Source organism: Mus musculus, chromosome 15 (genome assembly GCF_000001635.26).
Source record: "Mus musculus strain C57BL/6J chromosome 15, GRCm38.p6 C57BL/6J".
Classification (NCBI taxonomy): domain Eukaryota; kingdom Metazoa; phylum Chordata; class Mammalia; order Rodentia; family Muridae; genus Mus; species Mus musculus.
In genome coordinates, this window is record NC_000081.6 from 44,541,164 (window position 1) to 44,553,897 (window position 12,734).

Consider the following 12,734-nt stretch of genomic DNA (forward strand, 5'->3'; position numbering starts at 1 on the left):
TGTGAGTTCCAGGCTAGCATGGTCTACAGAGTGGGTCCCTGGACATCAAGGGCTACACAGAAAAACAAACAAAGAAATAAACCTGTCTCATAAAAACAAAACAAAAACAAAAAACAACAACAAACAGAAAAGGTGAGTATAAGCAGTCAAATGCATGTTGGTCAGTCAGATGTTAGCTTCTGTCTGATCACCAGTGTGTGTTGAGTTTCCGGTGACTGAATTTGTTATAGGAACAAGACTAAATCTAAACCATAGTAAAACAATATGTAGCAGTAAAATGCTTTCTTTTACATGATTAGGTTCTTCAGTAAGATTTCACTAGAAAGAAACATTCTGCTAGTAAAAGTCATTTGAAAACATCAGACTTGGGGCTTTAGCTAAACACATTTGTGTGAATGAGCTTCTTTGTCTGGGGTCACCAGAGGACATGGCTGAGCAGCAGGCAGAGTCCCCTCATCTTCCATGCTCGGCAGTGTTTCTCCCAGAGCAAAGCTGGAAGTTGAGATAGAGTAAAAGGAGAAGAAATCGGTATACAATGAGACTAAGCTGGCAGAACTTTCTAGATGCCTGGCATGTCACAGCTAAAACTACGTATACACCTTAACTTCCATTGAGTTACGTATTCTAGCAATTAATAGATTAAGATCTAGCATCACTGCCCAAAGACTATCAAAGAGCAGAAGACGAGAGGCACTTTGGTTTAGCTTGATGTTCAAATTACAGACATTTAGATTACATGTGGTCACGTTTATCAGGAAACGAAGAGTAATTATGACAAGAAACAGATCTGCCCAACCCGTGACTGAATTTAAAAATTAAAATGCAAGATGCCATTTTTCAAGTTAAAAATAGGGTTGCAGATGTTAGAGAGAGATAAATGTATACTTACAAATTTAGCTTTGGAAGTACTCATTTGTCGCCCCCCACAGAAGGAAATTTAAATTATATAATGACAAAATACAAAAGGAGGAAAGTCACTGGGCTTGGTAATAAAATGGGAAATCCTTATTTATAGCCTTTCTATGTGCAATTAAAGAGCAACGTTACAATTTAGAATAGAGCTGGTTTAAGGACGCATGAATTAGAGCTAGAGAGATGGATCAGCTCTTAAAAGCTGGGCTCACAACCAAAGCATTAAGAAATACAAATTAAAGGATTTCCCATCAAATCTAATTTACTATTCTTAGGTGAATCCAATCAGAAAAAAGTTTTAAAGCCAGCATTAAGAAATGACTTCTCTGTAACAAGATTGGTTAAAGAAGAGGAGGTAGAGAATTTGGGAAGTAGGGTGGTCAGATATGGGAGGAATATATTTAAAAAGGGGGTAGAATGTTATATTTTAATTAAATAAAAAAATTTAAAAAATTAATGCTAAAAAAGGAAATGAGTTTTTTATGGGGATCAGGCTTTGTCTACTTTTAGCAATAATACTCACCATGGCCATTACTTGGTGGCTTTCTGTTCCCATAGAATTGCAAGGCTATCACTTCATTAGACACACAACTGCTGTGAAGACACTATGAGGCGATAGGCACAATAGCAATATGTACCTCAAAAAAGTGCTTAATAAGCATGTGTCACTAAATAATGTCATGGTACACCTGGCACACTAGAAAGCAAGCCTGATCCCAATTCTTAAAATAACTAATTATAAGAATGTGTACATCATAAAATCAGCAAGACTCACTGTGGCTGGAATCTTGAGTATATTAGAAAATAAATGACAACTGAATAAATTCTCTGCTTAGAAACTTCTAATGGCTTTCCTTTGTAAGAGTCTCTACTTTGCCATGATTGATACCTTAAACTAGATTATCATTGTTGTAGGAAGCTATTTTGTATGTCTTACAGGATGCTTAGAAACATCTCTGGCCTCTGTCCACTGGATGCCAGTAGCACAGCCCATCCCTCTGAAGCTATTTTCAGTCATTACTGTGACTACAAAGTCATTCTCATTTAAGAACCTCAGGGGATGATACTTAAAGCTATAAATGATTACTTTTGCAGGCTCTGAACAAATCTAGCACTCCGGTTTGAAATGAGTCATCAAACTTGCTCTACATATAAAACATTTTTCTCAAATATCTCTGCAGAATATGGCATGACACTTTTCAAAAGCACCTTATTTTATGACTGAAGCATTCAAATGTGTAAACCAAATATGGCAAATGTGTAAGGTAACTTTCTTTTTCTTAAAATTTTCCAGACACAGCCAAGCAGAGAATGAGAAGCGGACCATCGCGTCGGTGTCCGCTGATGGAATGCACATAACCTTAACTAAGCCACTCAACTACACACACTTGGGAATTACCACCACACTTCCCGATGGAACTGTGTTTGAAGCCAGGGCAGAAGTTGGAATTCTTACAAGAAATATTTTAATAAGAGGGTCTGATAATGTGGAGTGGAATGACAAGATTCCATCATGTCCCGATGGATTTGATACAGGTACTTTTAGCAACCAGCATGTGGCTGACAGTGATCATTCCAGTTTTTCAAAACATTTTGGGTTATATTGAAGTGTACTATTTTATTTTCAACTTTAAAATGTATGTAGATATTAAGCTTGCAGACACTGATGGCTTGATAGTATTTGCAATATAATGAGTAAAACAATCATTGCTGACACCAAAGTGGAAGAAATGAGTGTGTTTGAAGTTCTTGTGATTTCTTATTACTCTTCTATTCTTAGAGTCCTTTATTTTGCAGTCCTTGATAACTATAGCTTCACATATCACCCAGAAACTACATCACTTATATTTACCAAGAAAATGTAGAGTTTTAAAATACAGTATTTGATGTTTTTATTTAGCAAATCTTTAACAATGCTTTTTGTATTTTCCACAATCTGTAGAATATATGAGAGTACTTTCATTGTAGATAGAATTGTAGTAAATAGTTCATGGACAATGGTAACTAGACAGAACATGGATATATGAGAAGATAAAGAGATACATGTGTAGATATATAGATCTGTAAGTTTTAAGATAGGCATGCTATGGCAGTAGCAATGCCTTTGAAATTTTGTCCCAACTCATTCTTTGCATGAGCTTCTGTTCTATACACTACAGGATGTTTTGCAATATACATGACCTGAGCTAGCAAAATATTTGTAACATTCCCATTAGTGTGTCAACCAAATGTTGTAATAGTATTCCAGATGTTGTAATAGTATTATCTGGAAACAAAATCATACCTAGTTACAAGCCACAGAACTATACTATGTACCATTATTCAGCAAGCCAAAAATATCCATGACTTTCAATGACAAAGGATACTTCTTATTCATGCTCCATCTGTCTAGTCTAATGTGGGTCAACGGGAGGTCCTTTCCATTATAATCGTTTCAGAATTCAGACTGATGTAGGCTTTGTCTCAATATGGGTTTTCATAATCCCTGAAGCAAAGATATGATGACTAGAGAGTCAAACCACCAATTAACTGCAAAAGTTCTGAAATGATGTATTTTGCTTCTGTTTATGTGCCATTGGCCAGAAATAAGTCACCAGCTTTGATGAAGTTCAAGGGAATGAGTTAGTGAAAGGCCCTGAACACACAGTAGAGAATTGGATACTGATGCATCTTAATGATGTGTTTACACTATAAAGCAGAATGTCTTTTGACAAGTTATATCCATATTTTTGTAATCATTAGTAAGTAGCTAAATAATAACAGACACAAGATAGTTAATAGCTTTTTCTTTAAAGATAAGCATAAGTTCTTTGTATTTTATGTTAAATGACCTATGTTCTGATGTCATTTTATCTGCATCAAGCCTCAGAGTGGATATGAAAGCAAGTCTCAAGCTGTTTAAAATGAGAGTACTTCCTGCTATGCAAATTAGGCTGTCAGGCTCTAGTGCTATACAAGCATAATTTTGCATTATGTTAATTCCCAATTTGAAGTGGAAGCTTCAGAAATAATGTACAAAATGCTATTTTCATTATTCACCCAACCATTCAAATATTATTTAGTACTATCTCTAAAAAATGCCTTAGAATATGCAAAGAAAAACAAGATACATTATTTACCTTTCTTATTATCTAGAAATAAGATATGAACACATAATAACTATGTTCCAGAATAAAGTTGAATATATGTGAATAAAGAGAAATGAAATGAGTATAATGAAAAAATTTTAACATGATTATTGCTGTAAGGTCTTAAATAATTTTAAATATTTTAAAATATTTTTAAGGAGAATTTGCTACACAGACATGCCTTCAAGGAAAGTTTGGAGAAGAAATGGGAAGTGACCAGTTTGGAGGCTGTATTATGTTGCATGCTCCCTTACCTGGGGCTGACATGGTAACTGGAAGAATAGAATACGTAGAGGTAAGGAAAATTATTGTTAAAACACCGAGGTGTCATACAGTAACTATGGATTGAGCTTCTGGTGTTTGCCATACTCTACTTCCAATTGGATAGCAGACTGATAAATGAACAGTTTTAATGCAGCCAAATATTCACTCATTTGATCATTCCAAATATTTGATTCTGTATTTTTAAAAAGCATAAATGATGTCCATCCAGACACACAATTCAAAACCTAGTAATGGCTTTCTAATATTTTCTTTTCTTAGATAACTGGATTATGTTGATTCACAGATGTCAGTATCTTGAATATTAGATAACTAGATTATAGGCTTGGAAGAACACAGCAGAATGGTTACTAATATGCTCTAATCAGGACTCAGGAGCCACACCCACTTGGATTGACAAGGAGTTTTGCAAGTGTGAACAAGGCCCTTGGGCTGCTTACAGTTTTTTCATCTGGGAGGTTAAGTCAGTGGCAACCTCCCTTCATGATCATGGTGAAGACTGTGACCTTGCATATAAAACACTATGGTGTGCAGTACCTGATAAATCTCCCAAAGCATTTCTTACATACGGGAATCAAAAGGTCAGGAAAAAGAAGACATTTACATAGCATTATTGTATTATATAGAAAAATTGAGTCATAAAGAGAGTTTCATTTTATTAAATGAGACAGTTTACTTTTAGAGAAGAGGCAAAACACAAAAGAGTCAAAGATGGCATTGAGCATATAGTAGCAGGCACAGCTATCTTGCAACAATAGGGTTGCTTATTTATCTCTTACTTCACTTATGTGCCCCACTCATTCATTCCCTAACAAGTATTGTCAAATGAATTGCATTATATAAAAGATTGTATTCAGAATAAAATAGTACTTTAAAATAACAACATGAATAATGTGGAGGATATTAATGTAAGCATATTCATGTCTTTATATGAAATTGGAGATTGCTTTGAAACAGGAAATAACTGAACAGTTCTTATTTCTGGCCTGACAGGTGTTCCATGCTGGTCAATCTTTCCGTTTGGGACGATACCCAATACATTGGCACCTGCTTGGAGATTTACAGTTCAAATCCTATGTGAAAGGCTGTGCAATTCATCAATCATACAACAGAGCTATTACAATCCACAATACGCATCACCTTCTTGTGGAGAGGAATATTATATATGATATAAAAGGAGGAGCATTTTTCATAGAAGATGGTATTGAACATGGCAACATTCTGCAATATAATCTGGCAGTCTTTGTACAGCAAAGTACCAGTCTACTGAATGATGATGTGACCCCAGCTGCATTCTGGGTAACCAATCCTAACAACACCATTCGACACAATGCGGCTGCTGGGGGCACTCACTTTGGCTTTTGGTACAGAATGAATGACCACCCTGATGGCCCATCTTTTGACCGAAACATTTGCCAAAAACGAATTCCGCTTGGAGAATTCTTTAACAATACTGTTCATTCTCAGGGGTGGTTTGGACTGTGGATTTTTGAAGAGTATTTCCCCATGCAAACAGGATCTTGTACCTCTACAGTGCCAGTGCCTGCCATCTTTAACTCACTCACTGTGTGGAACTGTCAAAAAGGAGCTGAATGGGTGAACGGAGGGGCCCTGCAGTTCCACAACTTTGTGATGGTGAACAACAATGAGGCTGGCATTGAGACCAAGAGGATCCTGGCTCCCTATGTTGGAGGATGGGGGGAAAGCAATGGAGCTGTGATTAAAAATGCCAAAATCGTTGGTCATCTTGATGAGCTGGGAATGGGACCCACATTTTGCACTTCAAAAGGCCTGGTTCTCCCATTTAGTCAAGGCCTGACTGTGTCGTCTGTGCACTTTATGAATTTTGACCGCCATGCCTGTGTGGCTTTAGGAGTAACATCAATCACTGGGGTGTGTAATGACAGATGTGGAGGCTGGAGTGCTAAGTTTGTTGGCATCCGGTATTTTCATGCACCCAATAAGGGTGGTTTTCGTTGGGAACACGAAGCAGTACTGATTGACGTTGACGGCTCACTAACAGGTAATATTATTCTCCAATCTGTGATTTAAAAAATTACCAACAATACATTTAAGACAATGGTGATGCATGCATTCAATCCCAGCATTTGGGAGGCAGAGGCAGATGATTCTCTGAGTTCAAAGCCAACCTGGTCTGCACAGTGAGTTTCAGGACAGCAAAGGCCATAGAGAAAATCCCGGTCTCGAAAATCCAAATATATGTTTACATGTATTTGAATGGTTAAGGCTGATTCACCAGTATCACAGATTGTAGTCCAGCAGTAAATTTACCTTCTGATTTGAAAAGGAAAGGAAAGCCAAAGGCATTTCTCCTCCTCCTCCTCCTCCTCCTCCTCCTCCTCCTCCTCCTCCTCCTCCTCCTTCTTTTTTGAAAGAGCTCCAAACTGTCAGAAGCAGCCTCCAAACATGTCCTTTTATCTATTTCATTAACAATTTGATTTTGAATTAACGGTAGTTTTGTGGAACATCTATGGAGACACTGCTCACTGCCATTTTGATGTTAGATGCTACCATTCTGCCGTCACTTTTCATTAAGATAACAATTTGTATTGCCAAGTTGTGGACTCAATCACATTTCATACAAATATATATAAATTCTATCTCTATAAATCATGCAGGCAGAATATATCCTTACTAGAATATAGAACACCTTTCTTTCTTTCTTTCTTTCTTTCTTTCTTTCTTTCTTTCTTTCTTTCTTTCTTTCTTTCTTCCTTTCTTCCTTCCTTCCTTCCTTTCTTTCTTTCTTTCTTTCTTTCTTTCTTTCTCTCTCTTTCTTCTTTCGTTTTCTCTTTTTAGTTTATTTATTTATTTACACTCCATATTTTATCTCACCCCCCCATCTTCCCTTCGACTGTTCCATATCTCATACCTCCTCCCCAACCCCTGTCTCAATGTGAATGTCCCCACCTCCCACCCCACCTGATCTCTAAACTCCCTGGGGCCTCCAGTCTTTTGAGGATTAGGTGCATCATCTTTGATTGAACCCAGACCCAGTAGTCCTCTGTTATATGTGTATTGGGGGCCTCATATCAGCCTGCTTGGTGGTCCAGTGTTTGAGAGATCTCGGGGGTCCACATTAATTAGACTGCTGGTCCTCCTACAGGGTCGCCCTTCTCCTCAGCTTCTTTCAGCCTTCCCTAATTCAACAACAGGGGTCAGGTGCTTCTGTCCATTGGTTGGATACAAATATCTGCATCTGACTCTTTCAGCTGCTTGTTGGGTCTTTCAGGGTGTGGTCATGCTAGGTCCCTTTTTGTGAGCACTCCATAGCCTCAGTAATAGTGTCAGGCCTTGGAACCTCCCCTTGAGCTGGATCCCACTTTGGGCCTCTTGCTGGATCTTCTTTTCCTCAGGCACCTCTCTATTTCCATTATTGTAATTCTTTCAGACAGGAACAATTATAGGTTAGTTATGACTGTGGGATGGCCACCCTCTCCCTCATTTGAGTATGCTGCCTGCTTGGTGGTCTAGTGTCTGAGAGATCTCTAGGATTCAGATTAATTGAGACTATTGGTCCTCCTACAGGGTAACCCTCCTCCTCATCTTCCAGTTTTTCCCTAATTGAACCACAGGGGCTAGCAGCTTCTGTCACTGGTTGGGTGCAAAAATCTGCATCTGACTCTTTGAGCTGCTTGTTGAGTCTTTCAGAGGGCAGTCATAATAGGTCTCTTTTTGTGAGCGCTCCATAGCCTCAGTAATAGTGTCAGGCCTTGGGACCTCCCCTTGAGCTGGATCCCACTTTGGGCCTGTTGCTGGACCTTCTTTTCCTCAGGTTCCTCTCCATTTCCATCCCTGTAATTCTTTCAGACAGGAACAATTATGGGTTAGAGGTGTGACTGGGGGATGCCCCCCACCATTTGATGCCCTGTTCTTTCTTTTGTTTTCGAGACCGGGGTTTCTCTGTGTAGTCCTGGCTGTCCTGGAACTTACTTTCAAGACCAAGCTGGCCTCGAACACAGAGATCCATCTGCCTCTGCCTCCCAAGTACTCCCACGTCTGCCGACAATACTTTTTAAAAGGAGTCACAAGGTGCTATCAGTCCTTTGTAATTTAATGTCTAAATTTGTATTTGTTTTAAAATGTGTTCAATAGACAAGAATTATGAAAGAGGATATAATGTTCTTTTTCTAGTTCTAGCTCTGTTGTGGATTTTTGGTTTTGGTAGATGAATGCATAGATATATTTGATAATGAAGTGTAAAATTTAATGTGCATCTCCATAGCTTCAGAGTGGCTATTCTAACTGCATCAAAGTTCATTGAGCGGTATGGGTGCTGGATCTGGCTACATTTAGTGAATGAGATTTTTTGGAAGTTTTTTTTATAATAAAATTTATTAAATTTTTAAATAAAATGTTAAACCTAGACAAATCAATATATATCGTAGGTTTCTTATCATTGTAAGTCACTTGGGTCATTTAATTCAAAATATGTCACATTTTCTATAAACCCTATAATATCTAAAGATTTTTGTCTCTACCAATTGTTAATAATGGATTTGTCTAAACAGGATAGGATGCTTGTGTGGATGTGTTACTTGATAACACATTTTTCAAGAATCAATTGACAGGTAAACCTAGAGATCTTAGTGTCTAAATACTGAAAGTCTCTTTGAAAGAGGAACTAACATCCTTTTCAATGTTCACATGTTCTGAGTTCTCAGCTCCAGCTGATGGCGTCTGTCTCCTATTTTAATTGTGTTTTCAGGAGGGAGAATGTAGTGCTTCTCACTAAAGTTTTGAGGAATTTTTATTCACTAACTTAGTGTAGGTTTAAAAAATTACTTGCTAGTGGACAATTACCTTGCTTAGTGTCTGGGAGGCATGGTGCTTAGATCCCTAAATACTTGCTAACGATTTGTTCTCTCTCCAGTGATCACAGAGCCAGTATGAAATGTTCTCTAGTAACTAAGCCTATATTTGTTTAAAAGTACATGGTCTATAAGCAGGTTTGAATCTTTCTGTGAATCCTGAATCAAGTGATTTGTGCTGTTTTCCATCGTTTTGACTCTCATGGATGTTTCAGGTTTTGTGTTTCAAATACATTTGTTGTGAGTCCCTTGACAGAAAAGTCTACTGTAAAACACATGTATGTATCTTCATCGCTTGCAAGCAACATCCTCCATCAGTTTGTAGACTTCATTGGTAATATTGTAGTCCCAGGATCTATGTGCACTGTAGGTCAGGTTTATTACTTTTCTTATATAAAACTGGCATCATGTTGTTTCTGTCCCTTCCCCAGGGCACAGAGGGCACACTGTCGTTCCACACAGCTCCTTACTGGACCCTTCACACTGTACTCAAGAGCCTGCATGGAGCATTGGTTTTCCTGGCTCCATCTGTGATGCCTCTGTCAGCTTCCACCGGCTAGCATTCAACAAGCCTTCCCCAGTATCTTTACTTGAAAAAGATGTGGTTCTTTCAGACTCTTTTGGTAAGTGAATTCTGACAGTGTAAGACATGAGCTTCAATGTTTTCCTAATTTCTTGTTATCATTTTCTTGGGTTACTTCATGGTGTTCTGAATATTGCAAAATACACATTTATGCCAATCATATTCCAGGCAGGAAACCAGTTATTCAAGGTGAGTACTTGAGAGATACATACACATGCACATACAACATACATACATATGTTGATTGACGAATTACCAGATGATATTATTACAAAGAGCTGGAAACTTGGCATAGCTGTCGAAACAAGACTGTACAGATATATTGAGGCCACTCACAGTGAAGACAAACTTTTTTTATGCTCACTGATGAGTGGGATGGGTCAACAGATACATATGAAGTCCCAGGGACTGCTAATTTGTAACAGTAATAAAATTGTCCTTATACACTGGCTGTTGTTGGCATTACTGCCTGACTAGCTTGAAGTAATTACAATCCATATGCAATTTTTCAGCCAAACAGAACGTGTGAGTTTGCTTCTCCTATGTCATAAATCTTTGGCTGTCGCACTGGCACTGCCTCTGCAGTTCCTTGCAGTGTGTTATGCCGTCACGCAGCTCTCCATTACTACAACAAAAGTCTGAGATTATTTACTTGTGCAGGGAAAGATTTATCTTGGCTCAGTTTTTTGAAGTTTCTATTTGTAATCAGTGGGCCTAGTTGACTTTGAGTCTGTGGCAAGGAAGTATGTCCTCTTGAGGAACCATAGTGGAACAAAACTACTGAATCGGTTCACATTCCCTTCTCAGGACCTGTTCTTAATGACACAAACACCTCCCATGAGGCTGCACCTTTTAAAAGTTCTATTGCTTTTCACTAACCCTACTATAGGGACTATTCATGCAGCACATTGGCCTACAGAGGCCAGTTCTCTTCTTTACTGTCTGGGAGGAATGGTTCTTTGTTCCTAGTGCTTCCTAAGGCTGTGTTCTCGCCCCAATGTCTATTAAGCCAGTAACTAAGCATATCTTTTCTCATGTCCACCTCAGCTAGCCTACCTTGAGTAGATCAAATCTGCATATCTACCTATCGCTTATTATATCTATCCATTTATTCATCTATTTAGAAACTAACAATACTTTTTGACTTCCAATGGATTGTATTCTGATAAAATAGTTGAAAGTGAGTAAAGTTGAAAATGTATCTACTACACATAATATACTAAACAAGATGGCTCAGTCTAGGTTACTTTATCCATTCACAGACATTTACATTAGCCCTTAGTTCAGAAAAGCATTTAACACAAGCCTATTTTATAATAGTGGCTTGAAGTCTGATGTAACTAATTGGATAGTAATTACTGTTATTTTTATGACATACCAATGTAAAGTCCAAAACGCCTTAAGTTGAACCATCATAAGTTATAACTTATCTATATAAAGTAAATATCTGTCTAATGCATCAACATACCACAGACTGTTATGATAAACTGAAGATTCTGAAAATGTGTGAGAGTATGAGTGAATCAAGGATTTTCTAAACAAAATCTTTATAACATCTACAAATGTTATTGTGTATATTCTCTGGTCAAGGCCAAATGATTCAGCTTCTTGATAACTAAGTCTGTATCTGTGAATGTTGAATCCAAACATGTAATAAGTGGTTAGTACAACAGGAAGGGACTTTCTCAACAAAATAAAGTGCACTTTCCTGTCTTTCCCTGGTATCATAATTTAACATTCTTCTTCAGCATATTACAAATAATTTCAAGAGGGTAATTGAATATGCCATCAGTATTTTCCAACCCCCTACCCCCCACTTAACTATATTGATAAGGTGACTGATAATTTAAAACAAATATGTGGTATTTCAATAGTAGCTTATTGTTTTGTAATTTTATAGTGAAAGACCCCTGAAGGGAGACCCTCACTCAAGTCTCGGGATAATAGTGGACCCCCAAGAACTCACGAGAGACCAAGCTTGATGCAAACCACATGAGGCTTTATTCTGGAAAGCCAGAGCTCTGGGGACGACTCAATCCCACGCAGGGGTAGAGGAGTCGACCCCGAGGGGAAAGGGGTTCCAGTTTTTATAGGTCCTAAAGGGGGAAAGGAGAAGGAGGGAGTAGGGGATTTCCAGATCTAAACAATGTCTATTCTAAAATGATTGATTTCTCAAGAAGTAGGTATGGAAGGGGAACAAGGAAGGAGTCTAATGAAGGTTCAGTAACTCTGGATTGGCCCCGACTGTGGTTGCTGGGGAGATTTTCCGACTCTATCCCAGCAACCAATATCACAAACACCTGGCAGTGAGGTGCAGCAGTGGGCACACACCTGGGTTCAAGGAATGGTCAGAACATTGGCAGACACACGGGTTCTAGGAGTGGCCAGAGCATTGTGCACCTCTATTTTTCTAAATCAGTGAAGCTAGTTCTGCTAACAATGAAATCTATTTTGCCAATTTCAGGGCTTCTGTGACCTTTTACATTCTGTCAGGATCTTTCAATAGCATATAAATATACCAGCAATATGAATATTGAATAAGTTTTCAATATGGTAAAAGTACCTCTGTCTAGCTAATGTAACCCACAGTAACATATTGGAATTTTGTTACCCTTTTTCCCATCCGAGTATAAAGTAGCAAATATTGCCTTGATCTGATATTCAAAAATCTATGACCGAGCTGGTCCTGAAAGGAAGTGGAGAAAGGTGAAGAAGTCAGAAAGTGCTATGCCAAGTAGGCTGACTCATAGAAACATTCCTCTTCATTAAGGTGACACAAGACCACCCAGACTCACAAGACCACCCAGACTCCATTCACCCCTCTGGGGAGACAGTTACAGGAATGGAATTGTTTTCATCTTCTTCCTTCTTCCCTGACCCAGAACAACCAGAGGCAGAGGGTATCGAGACAGCATTGTGAACGAAAGATCTTCAGGGGAGACAAGTATTCAGTGCCACCCCTACCATTTATTATGATGATACGGTTATTTTAGATTT

The 12,734-nt window shown here is 38.3% G+C and overlaps 1 protein-coding gene across 8 annotated transcripts in view; it reads left to right on the forward strand.

The window, feature by feature from the left end:
• The window catches only part of Pkhd1l1 (polycystic kidney and hepatic disease 1-like 1), a 143,981-nt gene that overhangs the window by 83,768 nt on the left and 47,479 nt on the right, over window positions 1-12,734 (forward strand). For all 8 annotated transcript variants that reach the window (XR_383993.4, XR_875261.3, XR_875262.3 and 5 more), the window contains 4 exons: window positions 2,207-2,448; window positions 4,199-4,335; window positions 5,316-6,345; window positions 9,586-9,777. Coding sequence is in view for 2 of the 8 variants with exons in the window: in XM_011245522.3 (XP_011243824.1) it covers window positions 2,207-2,448; window positions 4,199-4,335; window positions 5,316-6,345; window positions 9,586-9,777 (1,601 nt within the window). In the remaining 6 variants the exon portion in view is untranslated. The remainder of the gene's footprint in view (window positions 1-2,206; window positions 2,449-4,198; window positions 4,336-5,315; window positions 6,346-9,585; window positions 9,778-12,734) is intronic.